The sequence below is a fragment of the Ricinus communis genome, chromosome 1 (genome assembly GCF_019578655.1).
Source record: "Ricinus communis isolate WT05 ecotype wild-type chromosome 1, ASM1957865v1, whole genome shotgun sequence".
NCBI classification, from domain to species: domain Eukaryota; kingdom Viridiplantae; phylum Streptophyta; class Magnoliopsida; order Malpighiales; family Euphorbiaceae; genus Ricinus; species Ricinus communis.
The window spans coordinates 3,711,179-3,726,143 of NC_063256.1; the positions used below are offsets into that span (position 1 = coordinate 3,711,179).

At 33.6% G+C, this 14,965-nt stretch overlaps 2 protein-coding genes across 8 annotated transcripts; both read right to left on the reverse strand.

The window, feature by feature from the left end:
* Positions 1-269: 269 nt before the first annotated feature.
* LOC8289162 lies at positions 270-5,284 on the reverse strand. 7 transcript variants are annotated; one of them, XM_048375710.1, is made up of 12 exons: positions 5,086-5,284; positions 4,823-4,932; positions 3,889-3,970; positions 3,162-3,535; positions 2,726-2,809; positions 2,302-2,631; positions 1,917-2,049; positions 1,611-1,773; positions 1,276-1,404; positions 993-1,187; positions 721-843; positions 270-545 (listed from the first exon to the last, which is right to left on the reverse strand). In XM_048375710.1, the coding sequence occupies exons 4-12, from the start codon at positions 3,436-3,438 to the stop codon at positions 435-437; spliced, it is 1,545 nt and encodes a 514-aa protein (XP_048231667.1). In that variant the 5' UTR covers positions 3,439-3,535; positions 3,889-3,970; positions 4,823-4,932; positions 5,086-5,284; the 3' UTR covers positions 270-434. The 7 variants fall into 7 exon arrangements, with proteins under 7 accessions (XP_048231667.1, XP_048231670.1, XP_048231666.1 ...); XM_048375713.1 differs by having other exon boundaries at positions 3,889-3,958; positions 4,823-4,937; XM_048375709.1 differs by having other exon boundaries at positions 4,823-4,937.
* Positions 5,285-10,470: 5,186 nt separating this feature from the next.
* Positions 10,471-13,069, reverse strand: LOC8289163 (cytochrome P450 83B1). The gene is made up of 2 exons (XM_048370103.1): positions 12,083-13,069; positions 10,471-11,314 (listed from the first exon to the last, which is right to left on the reverse strand). Exons 1-2 carry the CDS (start codon positions 12,962-12,964, stop codon positions 10,703-10,705), a joined length of 1,494 nt encoding a protein of 497 aa, XP_048226060.1. The 5' UTR covers positions 12,965-13,069; the 3' UTR covers positions 10,471-10,702.
* Between the last annotated feature and the right edge of the window lie 1,896 nt (positions 13,070-14,965).

Here is a 14,965-nt window from a genome sequence, read left to right on the forward strand (position 1 = left end):
GTGCAAGCATATTTGGAGCTTTGCTAACTTGCCGTGGCGTCTAAGGAATTCAAGTGCAAGAAATCTTGTGGTCAAGTCCTTTTTGATAGGAAAATTGTTCTATTATGCAATCCAAAATGATCTCTTAGGCACTTGATCTTCAAACCTGATAAACCTTACTCCACTATCATGTCATCCATACCATTAGTAAGCACTGGAACAAGGTAAATCAAGCATAAATTACAATGATACAGTTGTACAAGGTAAAGATTAGAAAGAATTCACTCTCATATTCAAAAGGAAATAAAATGAATTTCTTTTTTTTTTTTCTTTTTCTTCTTTTCAATCATCAGTAGAGATAATGATGGTCTGGTTTCTACAAAATACATTTCGCAAATGATTCGTATGCCAGAATTATTCGGTGTAGAGGCCTTGTCGTTCAGTGCCTAATTAAATCATTCATCCCTAGTTACAATGGTGGGTATTTGGCCATGATTTACAAAATCAATCTTATTCAAGCACACGCAGCACAACACTTGTTCCGGCAGCTCCTCTGGTTTTTGTGCCTGTCAACAATGTCATATGGAAAAACACGTCATTTAAGGGGCAGTTTATAGCAGCTGAAACTTAGAATCAGTTTCCATGGTAGTTGGCAAGACACTATTGACAGAGACAAACATTGTTCTAAACCATTTGCTTTTCTTTTCTATCTTTATGTTATATTAGTGGCAAGATCAGTACCTGAATGGTTAAGCCCACATTAGCTATCCCATGTTTCATGCGTTCTCGGAATGCTTCAAGTCCTTTCCGAGATATGTAGCTGAAACGATGTATATCTAAGTCAATCTCAAAGTAGTTTGGTCCCTGCAGAATATGAAGAGGCAAATTAGGCAACGTCTGTCATGATTTTTCTAAATAATCACATGAAACAAAGAGTTGTAGATGATCTTTATCAAAATTAAGCCATAATAAACAAATATGATACTTGAAGTAAAAGAAAAACTATTCTTTACCCTAAAGAACTCGTGTTGAGGGCGCGAAAGCACTGGCTTATCATTATAAGCCTGAATAAGCTTCCTTTCTGCAGAACCCAATTGCAAGTCCTCTGGATTAACCAGCCCTGCCAGAATCTTTAGCCTTTCTCTGAAAGGAACTGTGCACTCCTTTGCAAAGCCTTTAACCTTTTCCATGTCGTCCTCAACCAGTCTCTGTGGCAGAAATCAAAATGAACATTCAGTTAAAATATCATGAAAGATTGGGAAAAAAGAAATTATTTCATATTTGTACACGAAATACCTTAATGGTCTCCTGAAAATGGGGAGAGATCTCTTTATCAAAATTATCAGATAGTTTGAAATATAATACAAGGCTCATGCCTTCCCCATCACATTCACCTTGAAACATGGCAACAGGATAAGTGGGAAGCTGCAGTAAAAACATCAAATTTTATCACTTCCAGGTTAAAAATAATTTATAGTTAAGCAAGTTTTTCTCTCTCTTTTTGTATAGGACCAGTGCGGATCTTGTCAGAGTTAGAACTGAATTTACACTGTTAAACACATTATCGGACAAGATACGATACAGTCAACTTGATGGAAAGGCAGAGTATTATAGAGAGAGGGAGAGAAAACCTGTATGTTAACAATTAGAAGAGACGGCAAATTCTCATGTGGTTGCACATAAGGAAGCTCAAGGTGCTGAGCGATATGACGTATCTTTCGTGGGCAAGCAAAGAAATCAACACCAATTGGTATATAGGGGCTGATATTTGGAGCAGGGCACTTCTGCTTATCCCTGCATAATGTTTGTAGTCATACATAGAAACGTCAAGCCTTCCGAGAAAACAGAAGTACAAAAGCAATTGAAGACGCATGCTGAACTGCTGATACTTCTAAGTAAGTACAAAAGGCTAGCGACTTGAGCAGCTAATAACGTGCCTGAAATAATTCTCGCCACGGAGTTTAAAAACTGAAGGTGAAACCTCAGACCAGCATCCTGAAGTAGGCTTTTCTCCTTTTGAACCTGGTATTTGAAATCCTGCTCTTGGGCGATATAGCAATCTTCCAGCTGCTGAAAGTCATGCAATGATTCATCAACAGTAAGAAAATGTCGCACTAATGTTCAAAATTATTGACAGGCAAGACTGCAAGTTATGTTTCACCAGTTCTATCCAAATATTCAACTCGCAGCTTATAGAAATCGGTAAAAGAACTTCTCTAATGGAAAAATACGCTTGCTTCATCAAAGGCCACATTAAATTCAATATTAATTAATACTCCTGAAGTTCATATCAGCAGAAACAGCTAGAGAGAATGTACTCACAGAATTGAGTCCTTTCGTCTCGGTCGCATGATTTCCTCTTTAAAGAAATCATAATGACTGTCGATTTCCTTCTATTTTCTTGAACTTTCTCTCCAGTCTCATAAGAGAGCTCTTTCAGGCCTTTAAAACTTCCATAAGAATCATCCATTACTTTCTTTGTCTTAGTAGATATTTCATCACTCTTAGGAACTCCTCCATCTATTTTCAGGTAGCTTTCATAAAACCCTTCATACTTGCTTCCAGTATCTACAAAGCATGATGCAGCTCCATACTGTAGCACTTGAGCACTTGGTTTTTGCCCAATTGTACTACAAACAGTAGGAAAGCCATCTGGCCAACCAAAGAAGAAATATATGTGAGGCGGCTACCAGCTGAAGAGTCAGAAAGTCATAAACCAAGTTGTGATGAGATTTTAGTGTCTTACCTCCATGTATACTGATGAAGTCGTCGTCTGAATCTGAGTCTATAATACTAACAGAGTCAAACCATACTTCCTCTTGGCATATTCCTGCAATGATTTAGTCGTTATGGTCAAGAAAAGTTTCATGGAGAACAACTGTATCAGCAAACAGATACTTCATTTCACAAGATTGGACACCATAACTAAAAGCCTTCAGGGAAAGATTAAGAGAATAGAGCCTATATACAACACTCGGATAATAATAGACAATTTACATTACCAAACAAATTCAAAGCCTAGATTATCTGAACATTTGTAGAATTAAAATTTCGTCTGTCAATCTTTATCCAACTGAGTATCCCTTCGCTTGTATTTGTGATCCAAATGAGCCCCAAAACATGTTTGCAGGTTCCAAATTAAGATGAGATATAAATATTAAAACTAGAGAAAAAGATTGTACCATTTCCAGCAATTTGGCTATGGTTCCATTGTAGCTGGGTGTGATGAATATTCTTGTTAGTAGCTTCAGATCTCCGGCAAGTAGTTGCTGCACCCTTCTCAAAGTCAAGATGAACAAACTCTCTAACAGCGAAATCTCCTAGTCCAGCATCACTAAAACGCTTCATAGGTACATCAGGAACAGAAGTGGAAATCTTCCCGCGATGGTTGGTAAACTTAAGGTGGCGTTTCCTATGTGATCTGGTTTTCTTATTGGCTGTCGATACACATCCGCCCATTATGACAATGACCGTCCCTTCTATCAACTCCAAATTAATAGATGCTTATTTGAAACAGAAAGAACCAAGAACACAAACTTGAGGCAAGAATAGGAACCTGAAAAATTATTCCAGCCAAATAAGAAACATTAAGTCGTCAAAAATCAGAAAACCAGATGATTCAGTAAAGATTCCAGACTAGAGTAAGCCTATTAAAACAAAATTCATAGTAGTTATCCTAAAGAATCAAGGAAAGAAAAGAAAGAAGAAGGCACATATCAAGTTAAGCTGTAGCGACAGAATAACACTATCTTGGAAGCAAATAACATGTAAACCCATTATAAACTTTGCAATGAATTTCCAGCTATGGTTTGAAAGTTCTCACAAGCACATCCTGTAGAACTATCCCTTCATCTCTCAATTCATTACAAGTTTACTAATAAGTTTAAAATTATCCTGTCCAGTACATACCTCTGACCTCAATATGCATTCGAAAGATGAAGGGCAGCTTCTTGCCTCTCACTCTCAGAACGGCTACTGGCTGCAAAAGGTGCTGTTCAGTTAAGAAAAATATAATTCAGTGACGAATAATTGCATTGGAGCAACACCAAATTCACAGAGTCTAATGGAGGAAACCTGAAGAAAATAACAATAACTCATTTACCACTTCAGGAGCACTTTAAAAAATTGCACACTACTACACAAAACTTGAATAACATAACTGAAGCCTAAAGTCTTAGCAAAATCATGAATCTGGAAAAAGAAGCAAGTGGGGTTTGTCATAAAATATCAAAGTCTGTATATAAGAGTATATAGGATAGGATCAAATGATTTTGTATTAAAGAAAGAACAAATGAATTACAATAGAAAATGATATACTCCAAAAAAAAAAAAACAGAAGAGATTGTTATGAGTCGACATCATTTAAGATAGTGAAAGATAGGGAAATCCATATATAATTTGATAATAGCAAACAAATGAAAATGAAAATAAGTCCTTATCAGAGAGTACACAAAATACTACTATTTTAATTATATGCAGTCACGCATATGTTAAGAACAATAGACAAAAATAAATAAAGCCCACATGGTAGGCATTTTGTGTGAACAAACAAAAATAACTATCAAAATGGGGAAATGTACAATAATGCAATGAGGGAAAAAGAGACAGAGAGGGGATTAAAAAGTCAAAAAGGTAAAAACAGAAAAGCAAAAGAAGCAAAGAAAGAAACTTTTTAGTTCTTTTTGCAGATGGGTGAATTACACACAGAACATGACATGAGACAAAATGCATGAAACAAAGATGCCCGCATCATCGGAATTAATCAAGAAACAGCAACAAAACAAAAGCAGCGAGAGAAAAGAAACTAACAAAAAAACAAGAAGGAAAAAGGAAAAAAGAAAACCTGAGAAGAGAGGAGGGGGGGGAAATCCCAATAGAAAAGAATTGAAACCCGAGTCAACAAAATCGGATTTCCCCCATTTCTCTCATTTTCTTTCTCCTGTGTCTCTCTTTCTGTGCTAGAGACAACAAAGAACAGGTAGTAATAATGATAACAATAACAACAGGAAGAGAAACAGAGAGAGGGAGACAGAAAGGAAAGAAAATAGAAGAAGAAAGAACGGATAAAAACAGATAATATGAGAGAAAGAGAAGGAAATCTTTTACCAAGAAATTGAGGTTCCGGTTACTTCGGATCCTATTTATTGATTAGTAATGTAATGACAATAACAAAGTTATAGACTGTGTCTGTTTTAGTGAATGATTTTGGTGGTGTTTTCAGTGTTTATATTGTTTCTGTTAAAATTTGATGTTTATATTTGGCGGGCAATATTAATATGATTATTATGGAGAGAGTAGCCCCCGCCTACTCCGCTTTTGTTCTCATTTATAGTTTCTTCTCTTTCTCTTTACATATACTTTTACATGTAACATGTGTTTTCACTTTTTCTTTTCTATCTTAAATCAGAGATTATTTCAGATTTCCTTTAAGAGAAAATCTAAAATATCTCCCTATCATAACTTCTATTAAAAATGCAAATTCTTATCTGCAGTTCTCAAGGGAAATGCTTCATGGAACTAAATCAATTGATATAAAACATGAGAAAAATATAAATGTCAAAAAGGAATATTTTATTTAAAATCAATAAATTGGTAAATAAGATTTTAAAAATGACCCTTCAAAGAAAATAATCTTAATATCTTTGACGTGATTGAGTTTAGTTAAATCTTAATTAAATTGATGGAGTTGAGTCGTGGGTAGATGCAATGAATGCAAGCACAGCGGTACTGCAGCAATAAATTTGTAGCAATTGAATTTAATTATTTCTCATTTCATCTTTGTCATATATATGGACGTAAGAGTACGACGGAGTTGACCAGGAAAACCCCCCCTCCTTGCGGTAAGTCCCCTGGGGTTCAGCCGGTGGATGGTTTGGGACAGAACCTCATTTGTTGTCTGAGGATAAGTTTGGATACTGCCACACTCTGTTCCCGCCCAATTCTCTCCTGTATTTAAGTAATTTAGTTATTTCATTAAGCGTATTTTTTTCTTTTAATTATTTTTTTTGTTGATTGTTTTGTTTTTTTTCAAATTTTTTATAAAAATATAAACTAAATAGAAAGTTAAAATAATTATTAACATTTTCTGTTTTAAAATTAAACAATTCTCTTTCTGGATGAGACGACACGATAGATATAATTCCGCTGTATTATTTCTTTTCTTTTGTCACTTTTATTTCTAATCCATATCCACCTCAATAATTAAAATATGCATGACCAGTTATCATATATTACGACATATTTTTAATTTATTCAATCATCAATTGATATTTTTTACATATTTTATGGAAATTTATTTTAATAAATAATTGCAATACTTATAGTAATATTAGAGATTATAGATTGACATTATAATAATATCCTTTTCTTTATTGATGAAGAAATTCACATCTTCTAATTATAATTTTTATTCAAAAGTTGCATGAGCTACTTTATTTAAGATTAATCATTTCAAATGCCACTAACTCAAACCACCTTAATTAATTCATTTGGCTATAAATTATAGTTGTTTTCGAATTCATGAAAAACAAACTACTTTTAGAGAATCTCAATTAGGAGCCAAACAAAAATAAAAATGGTAGGGACGTTAAAGATAATTATATGTTAATGTTAATTAACAGTGCAAATGTCTTTATCATGGCAGAGTGGCAAAGTAGCAGGAATTCTACATATATGAATGAGGGTGTTCGTGTGTGACAATGACTTCTCATAAAACAGAAACAGCTGGTCGCAGTACTTCAAAATATATAATAATAGCTCAGCAGATAATTTGTTATCTATTTATAATATTAAAAAAGAAATTATACGATTTCTTAGTTTTATCTAAAAATATATGCAACAAGCAGAATTCATGATAAAAATTCTAATATCAGGCAAAATACAGAATTAAAAGCTATTTGCAGAAATAATATGTATTATTAAGTTTCGTCGAGATCATTTCTTGTGTATTTATAGATAAAAAAATATCACCATTCATCAATTTTCAATTTTTTGATAAAGGAACTGCTCTATTACTCACACTGCAACCCAATGAATAAAAATAAAAATATTTGGCTCGTTTATTTGAAGTTCTACTTATTAATACTTTCAATTATTAAGTTGTTTGGTATTCTAACAAAGGCTAAGGTTTGGTACTCCACCAATGTATCAAGGCATTTAAGACCCACCAGCCAGGGACATTAAGCCAGCTACCTTGAGACAATTAGACAAAGGAGAGCATTAATAAATTAATTTCAAGTGCCATATGCTTCCAGGCCTTCCCTATTCCCAAGTCTCTTTTAGGGGCAAAGAATAGCATGGCTCATTTTCTGTGAAAATAGGTCAATGATTGCTATCTTTCCCTTTATGAATGATATGCACATAAAAGAAAATATATGATAAAGTTTAGAAGAAATACTATTCTTTAATTTATCAACTTACATGAAAGGTGATAGATAAAGGATTACTTTAAAGAGGAAAAGAGGGTTAGAACTCTTCTTATTATGGTATTTTTTTATACAATTTTAGTGAATTGAGGATTGGTGGAAGAAGTAGTTGGCCGCAAAGGCACTCCAATTCGGTGAAGAAGCTTTGTCCTCATATCACCAAAACCCTTTTGAAGAAAAAGAACCCCACTTCAAGATGTCCAAATCACTGTCCTGCAGGAAACAATATCAGGTATTGTAATTGCTTGTAAAACTGAATTTGGAACTTAGATCAAATTGATGGATGCGTATGGATTGCACATTTGGGAAGTTAAAAAAGTTGATGTTACATGTAGAGATTGCAATGTTATTTAAGAAATTAAAAATGGGTCTGCTTGCTTAACTACCCTTGTTAGCTACCAATGCATTCAGTGGAAAAAGACATTGTTTCTCCATATTTTAGTTTGGGGAGGATAACATAGTGCCCCCTTAGGTACTAGCAGAAACTCTTTTTTTTTTTTTTTTTTAAAGAATATTTTTATTAAAGTGATGCATTGAATTTAATCTATTTTAATTACACACTCAGCTACTGAATTATTAATTAAATGACTTGGATTCGACCATTAATAAAAAAAAAAATTAAATACCAACATTTTTAAAATCAAAGTCCAACAACTGTCTTATATAGGAGGGATTGCACTATTTTATTAGGTTATGATTTTACTAAAAATTAGAAAAAAGAGAAGATGATTATCCATGTTTGGCAATCTAAAGTGATTCAGTTTGCAGCATTTTAAAAAAGAAAATTGTGGGATACCATAAAATATTATGCCTTCGGCCATCATGGTGGCATCAATATATTGCATCATAAGGAATCAAGCAAATACTGTCCTTGTTGGGCAGGTACAAAGCAGTTTTTGAAATAGATGAAAGAATTATTCAACGTAGGAGTCTGAAATTTGTTTGTTTTAATAATTGTTTTGCAAGAATCTTGACCAAATCAAAGGACTTGTTCTTGGTACATAATGATATTGTTTGAAGGGGTTAGTGCAGGGTGATCAGAAAGCCACTAGTCTATTAAGATAATCCATTAGAGCACAAATGGGGAAAAAGACTGTAATCTGTTGGATCAATCACCCACCAAATGATTGTCTTCTAAAACTTACCTACAAAACACCACTTCCTCTCCTTATAACATTTTCCTCTACGTTCCAAATCCACAACTACTATGTCAACATGCAATCTAGCAACTTTTGCACCATACTCTGAATAAAATTTCAAATACCTTATAAAATATACATAACTCTTGCATATAAAAAATTATAAAATTAAAATATATTAATTTTTTATTATTCAAGTATAAAATATTTAATATGTCAAAAGTAGTCAGAATCATTATTTCTTCATAAATATATAATATTTATAGAAAATAATAATAGAAATGGTCATTGAACTTTGTATTTAATTTTATTTTAATTATAAATTTTAATTTATTATATTTTTAATCATTTAATTTTAATTAAATTTCACTGTGATTATTTTGCAACGTGGTAAAAATAATTAATAAAATTATTATCCCACTTGTAAGAGTTTCAGTGTTTCAATGTGAATATGCACATGGAAGTCTTAACTCTATCCTCACACCTTATCATATCCAAAGAGAAAATTATTGGATCATTAAACTAGCTACTGATATGTTACCAGTATTAAGTACTAAGTATAAGATTATTTCTAGTTTTTAGCAAAGAGTTGATCTCATAATATTCACGTAAAGTGGTCAAACACAGACGGCTAAATCGATGAAAAGTTTCAGTTAATGGTTTTGTTTATTTAAGACAAAGCATTAAAATCACCATGTTGCTGAAATTTATTGGCATTGGGCAAGTGTAAGGCAGCACATGTCTTATATTTCTTTTCAATTCATTGGGATCCGTACTTGAAATTTCAAATTCTTTGGACAGTCTTCAATCTTTCATTGCATTTTGGGATTACTACCCAGGCAGGGAGCTCCAGGAGGACTCATTCCCTCTCTCTCTCTCTCTCTCTATATATATATATATATATATTATCATGCCAAGCTTTGAATTCTATAGGCCCAATAATGTAGCCTAATGAAAGGGTATTTCTTTTAGAAAAAAAGAAAAGTTAACCAACGAAAAAAGTTGAAATTTGTCCTGACTAACTGACTAGATGGGCCATTGAAATTGGTCCAGTGAAAGATTAAAAAGTTCAAAGTCATTGAGCAAAGAAAGAGTTGGGGGTTAAAGAAATACAAAATCCAGGCCTGCTGTACCTCTCCTCATTGTGTTAGCACGAATATTTGTGTTTCCCCTATTCTTATTTTGGTGGTTAAAGTATGTGAGTGCCTTTTCTTCTAATAAATTTATGAATGTATCTAAGATTTGTAGGTCGTTTTGTTGTGGATGTATTTATTTAGCTCCACCAAAAATTAATGGCAGAGAAGTAATTCCCGTCTTTCTTGATTTTCAGGTCCATCATCCTGTCATGGAAAGGTTTATAAAGAAAGATTCAACAATGAGTCCTGAAAACAACAGCAGTTGACTGTTCCATTTAATTCCTTTTGTTAATGAAAATAACATTTCATTGAAGACGTTATTAAATCCTGAAAAGGATATGAGTTTTGCTTAAAGGGAAATGCGGGATTCTCAGCAGTCAGAGAATGAGTCGGATTCATCTGAAAGCACAAAACTGAAGCAAAATTCAAATGTCAGTCAGCTTCTTCAATTTTGCTAAAGGGACTTGATTAATGAGCTCATCTTACTAATTCAAAGTGAAATATATAAAGTAATTCAAATAACTTTCTGAAATAAATTTAAATGAAACCAAAGCTTCAATCTTGAGCTTGTTAACAAAATATATTAATTAGGGTGTAACTAAATTGATATTATTCTTTTAATATTATAAAGTTTAAAGTTCAAATTCCAATTAACCAGTTAAAAGAATTATATATATATATATATATATATATATATATATATATATATATATATATATATATATATATATATATATATAATTCATGTATAAAAGCATATGAACCAAAATGTAAACTACTTTACAATGAATATATACCATACAATATCCTTTACTTTTCATTGCTCTTAATACCTTTTTTTTTTCTTAGCCACAGATATAGCATGATCACAAACACAACACTCATACATTTGTTTTTTGAACTCACCCTGGTAACACACATCCAACTCAAGGGAGTTGTGCAATAAATGATACAGCGGACTTTTTAATGATACAGAAAACTCTTGCACCATCTCAGCCATAACCACTTCCTTCATCTATTTCATTCATATATTTTTCTTAGCCATAAGACAAAGATCACCCTTCTTGTGCACCACAATACCAGGATTGACACCATCAATATCAATGTCTTCTCTTTTCATTCCAGCAGGCATTTCCCAATCAAATCTGTAGAGAAGATTAGCTAATGCAATTTCAACATTAGCAATTCCCATGAAAATACCAGGACAAACTCTTCTACCAGCACCGAATGGTATTAGCTCATAGTTATTTCCTTTCATGTCAATATCACTGTTCAAGAATCTTTCAGGATGAAACTCCAACGGATTGTCCCAAGCTTCAGGATCCCTTCCAACAGCGAATGCATTAACATAAACAAGGGTTTTTGGAGGTATATCATAACCCCCTAATTTGCATCTGTGTACTGTCTCTCTTGGGATTAGTAATGGAACTGGGGGTTGTAGTCTCATCATTTCTTTCACTACAGCCTTAAGGTAAGGCAACTTTTGAATATCATCTTCATCTACAAAACCTTTTTTTCCAACTAAGTTTCTAACTTCTTCTTGTGCCTTTTCCATTTCTCTTGGATTTTTCAGCAGGAAGCACATTGCCCAAATTACAGAAGCTGCACTTGTGTCTGTTCCAGCAACAAACATGTTCTGCAAGCAAGAAAATACAGTGCAAAATTTAAGAATTCTGTGCTCTTCTACCATGGAACCTCGTCCAATCTAAATTCCCACTTCTCATGAACTTACTCATGATGCTCAAGCGACTGTTTTGGGATAATTTTAGTCCGGTGGAAGGAAACAAAGGGTGTGACCTTTTGTATTCGTTGGTAAAACGGGACATTTCAGTAAAAATACAAAAAATACTGTTTGTAAGCGTTCTTTTTTACGGACCAGTCATATAAGTATCTTAGAAATACTACATTTATGTTAAGAGCCCAAAGTCACCCACAAAGATGAAAGAAAAAAGTACTGCAAATTTTGAAACCCTAAACCTTAAAGAGGAAAAAGATATTGTCCTCAAAGCAAACCACACATTAAAGATTTAAAATTTATAACAAAAGGTAGCTGTTGTTACGTCTATTACTAGATAGGATGAAAGTAGTATATAAAACAAAGAAACTAACTACTCCTATTATAAAACTCATTTAAAATCTTTATTAAGAAAAAAAATTATTCACCTAATATATAAAAATTATAATATATGGGCTCATATATTTAATTATGTAATAAATGAATTTTAATTTGAAAAAAGAATTTGAACTCGAATTTTCTTTTAAAAATATATATAATACAGATATACAGAATTGTTGAATCTAATAATTAATATAGATGACTAATGTATAAGTAATTACTTGTGAGAATTAAAAGTAATTAGATGAAAAAAAAAAATCTAAAAATTGAGTTGAGCGTGGATCGTACCATGAGAACTGCTTTGACATTATTGAAAGTTAATTGGACTTTAAAAGAGCGATCCTTCTTAATTTGAAGCAAGACATCAAGAATGTTCTCATACTCGGGTATTTCTCTCTTTGGATCGAGATGTTCGTCGATAAGTTCTTGATAGAAATCATCAAATGCATGAAAAACCTTATCAAGTCGTGAAAGAATCCCAGAAAATTTGTCAAGAACATATCCTACATAAGGAAAGTAATCCGAAAAGAAAAAGCTTCCAAACATGAGTTGAAGTTCCATTAACAAGTCATGAAACCTTTTATCTTCACTTCCTCCTTCTTTGTACCTCCTTCCAAATGCAATCCTACAGACCGTGCCACTTCCGACAGACATCATTATTTCAGACAAGTTGACGACACTCGAGTTATCTGCTAGTTTCGAAATTTTTTCAAGCATACTACGAATTTCGTCTTCTCTAATGGCGCGAAAGCTTTGAACTCTATTAGAGTTAAAGACATGAACAACAGAGATCTTTCTCATTTCTCTCCAATAAGCATCATAAGGAGAAAAAGCCAAGTCTACACCATCGTATGAAATTCTTTGTAGACCAGATAAACGAGGTCTACTACAGAATTCAAGATCTTGGGTTTTCAACACCTCTCTTGCCATTTTAGATGAAGAAACTACAAGGGTTTGCTTCATACCTAACCTTAAAGACATGAGATCTCCATATTGTTTGGAAAGTTCCCATAAATACTTCTGAAGGTTGGAGTTATCAATCTGTTTTAAGTTTCCAAAGATAAGATCACCTTTAGGGCCAGGAGGAAGATGAAGGGCAGTGTGCTTCTTGAAAAGAAACAAGAAGAGGAAGATAGGAAAAAGTAGGAGAAAGAAAATGAGAATTGCCATTTTTGATATGTGTGGATGGTGTATTGAAATGAAAGATAGGTGTGTTCTTATAAAGGAGAAAAAGAACAGTAGCTATAAGGGATGTACATAGTAGCGATTCAATCAAAGCTTATGCAAGCAATTTAAGTACGTATATATCCACCACTAATGGTGAATTGATGATGATGATCAAGATGGTTCGGTCAACATCTCCTTGTCCAAACGGGAACTTACCTCTCTCTAAAGAGGAACCACACGTTTCTTTTTCATTGAAGACGATCTAGACAAAAGGAAATTTAATGCATGTTTTGTACATATTTCAGAATTCAGACTTCAACAGATTTGAAAAGATATGCCATCTAATACCTAATATTTTACTTAAATTCTTTTTTCTTGGAGACAAAAAAAAAATGGTAGGCATACTAAATTATTATTTGATGACATTATATATCTTAATTTATGTTATTTTCTCAATATTACATACAGAAGAGCAGTATAGCATATATAAATTGGATAAGTGATTTCATGCGAAGATTTCAATTTTTGATGAATAATGAGAAGAATATGAAGTCCTCTCACTTAAAGATTTTTTTTTTCTATGTCTATTGTTTCCCAACTACAAAGTTAATATTATTTTATTTAATAGACTGCTACTCGTATTTAATCTCGTAATTGTAACACCTGGAATTTTTATATATTTAATAAATGAGTTATTTTCTATACTCAATTAGTTTGAAATTTTAAGAAATTATTCAAGTAAATTATTTAAGGAATAAATTATATTTTTTATTTTGGTTATTCAAATTTTCCCAAGAGCATATTTATATAAGTAAAATTATATATCGGAAAATTTTGGAAGAAATTATAAAGGATGTGTTTATAAAAGAATTTTGGGAAAATTGGTATTATAATTGATTAGTAGTATTAAATTTTGAGTTGGAAATTGATTATTTAATTTAATTGTGTGTTAGGACTAAATTGGAAATTTATTTTGGAATAAGGATTGAAAGTATAATTTTATTTTTATGGAGATTTAATGGAAATTTGTGAGTTTGGTATTTTCGTAAATAAATATGTCGGTCAGGGGTATTTTTGTAATTGTGTATTTTCAGTAATTCTAATTTGGCCCAAATTAAATAGTTAAGGGCTTAATTGAAAGGCTAAAGGAAAGTTTGGGGGTTAAATTAGAATTCTGCGGGATGAAATTGTAAGTAATTAAGGAAGTTGAGGGACCAAATTGTAATAAGGAAAAGTTCAGGGGTCAAATGTCGATATTGAAAGGAATGGAAATCGGGAAGAAGAGAGGAGGAGAGAAAAATGGAAGAAGGAGGAGCCGGGTCTTTGCGTCGGTATGGCCGATCACGATCTTGGCCGTGGCCTTGGCGTCGGCAGAAAAGCGGCAGGCGGGCGTGAATCGCGATGTGTGGCGGGCCCGGTGTCGTTCCGGCCGTTCCTGGCCTTCCGGCCGATCTCGGTGGCGATCACTCCGAGAGAGCTTCTTTTGGCGGCGGCTCGGTTTTGTGGCCGGAGGAGAGTTGGCGAAGTGGAGGCAGCCGCGTTTTGGGCTTTTCCGGCGAGCTCCGGAGGATGGACGATCGGAGGACGTATCCCGACTCTCCTCTGCTCAAGCTTCGCGATGGCACTGGTTTCGTGGCGATCGAGCTTCGTTTGCGAATCGACGGTCGAGATCGTCCGCAAATCTCTCCGGATGATCGGGTGTCAGATCGGAAAATCGGAAGCAGGGATCGTCATCAGCGCGTCGTTGTGAGTCCGATGGTGTGTTCGGATCGTCGATCGGACTCCGGCGGCTGGAGGCGAGTCGACCGAGCGATCGAGCGTCTCGGTAATTTTCTTTGGCCCGTTAATTTTAGAAATTCTTGGTTTAATTGTGTCTATTGGATTATATTGTGTATTTGATGATATTTGTGAGTCATAAATAATTGTCTCGGTTGCACGCCTCGTATTTTGTCTTTGTGTGGTCGGAAAATAGTGAAGTTTGGGGACCCGACTCCGTTGTTTAAA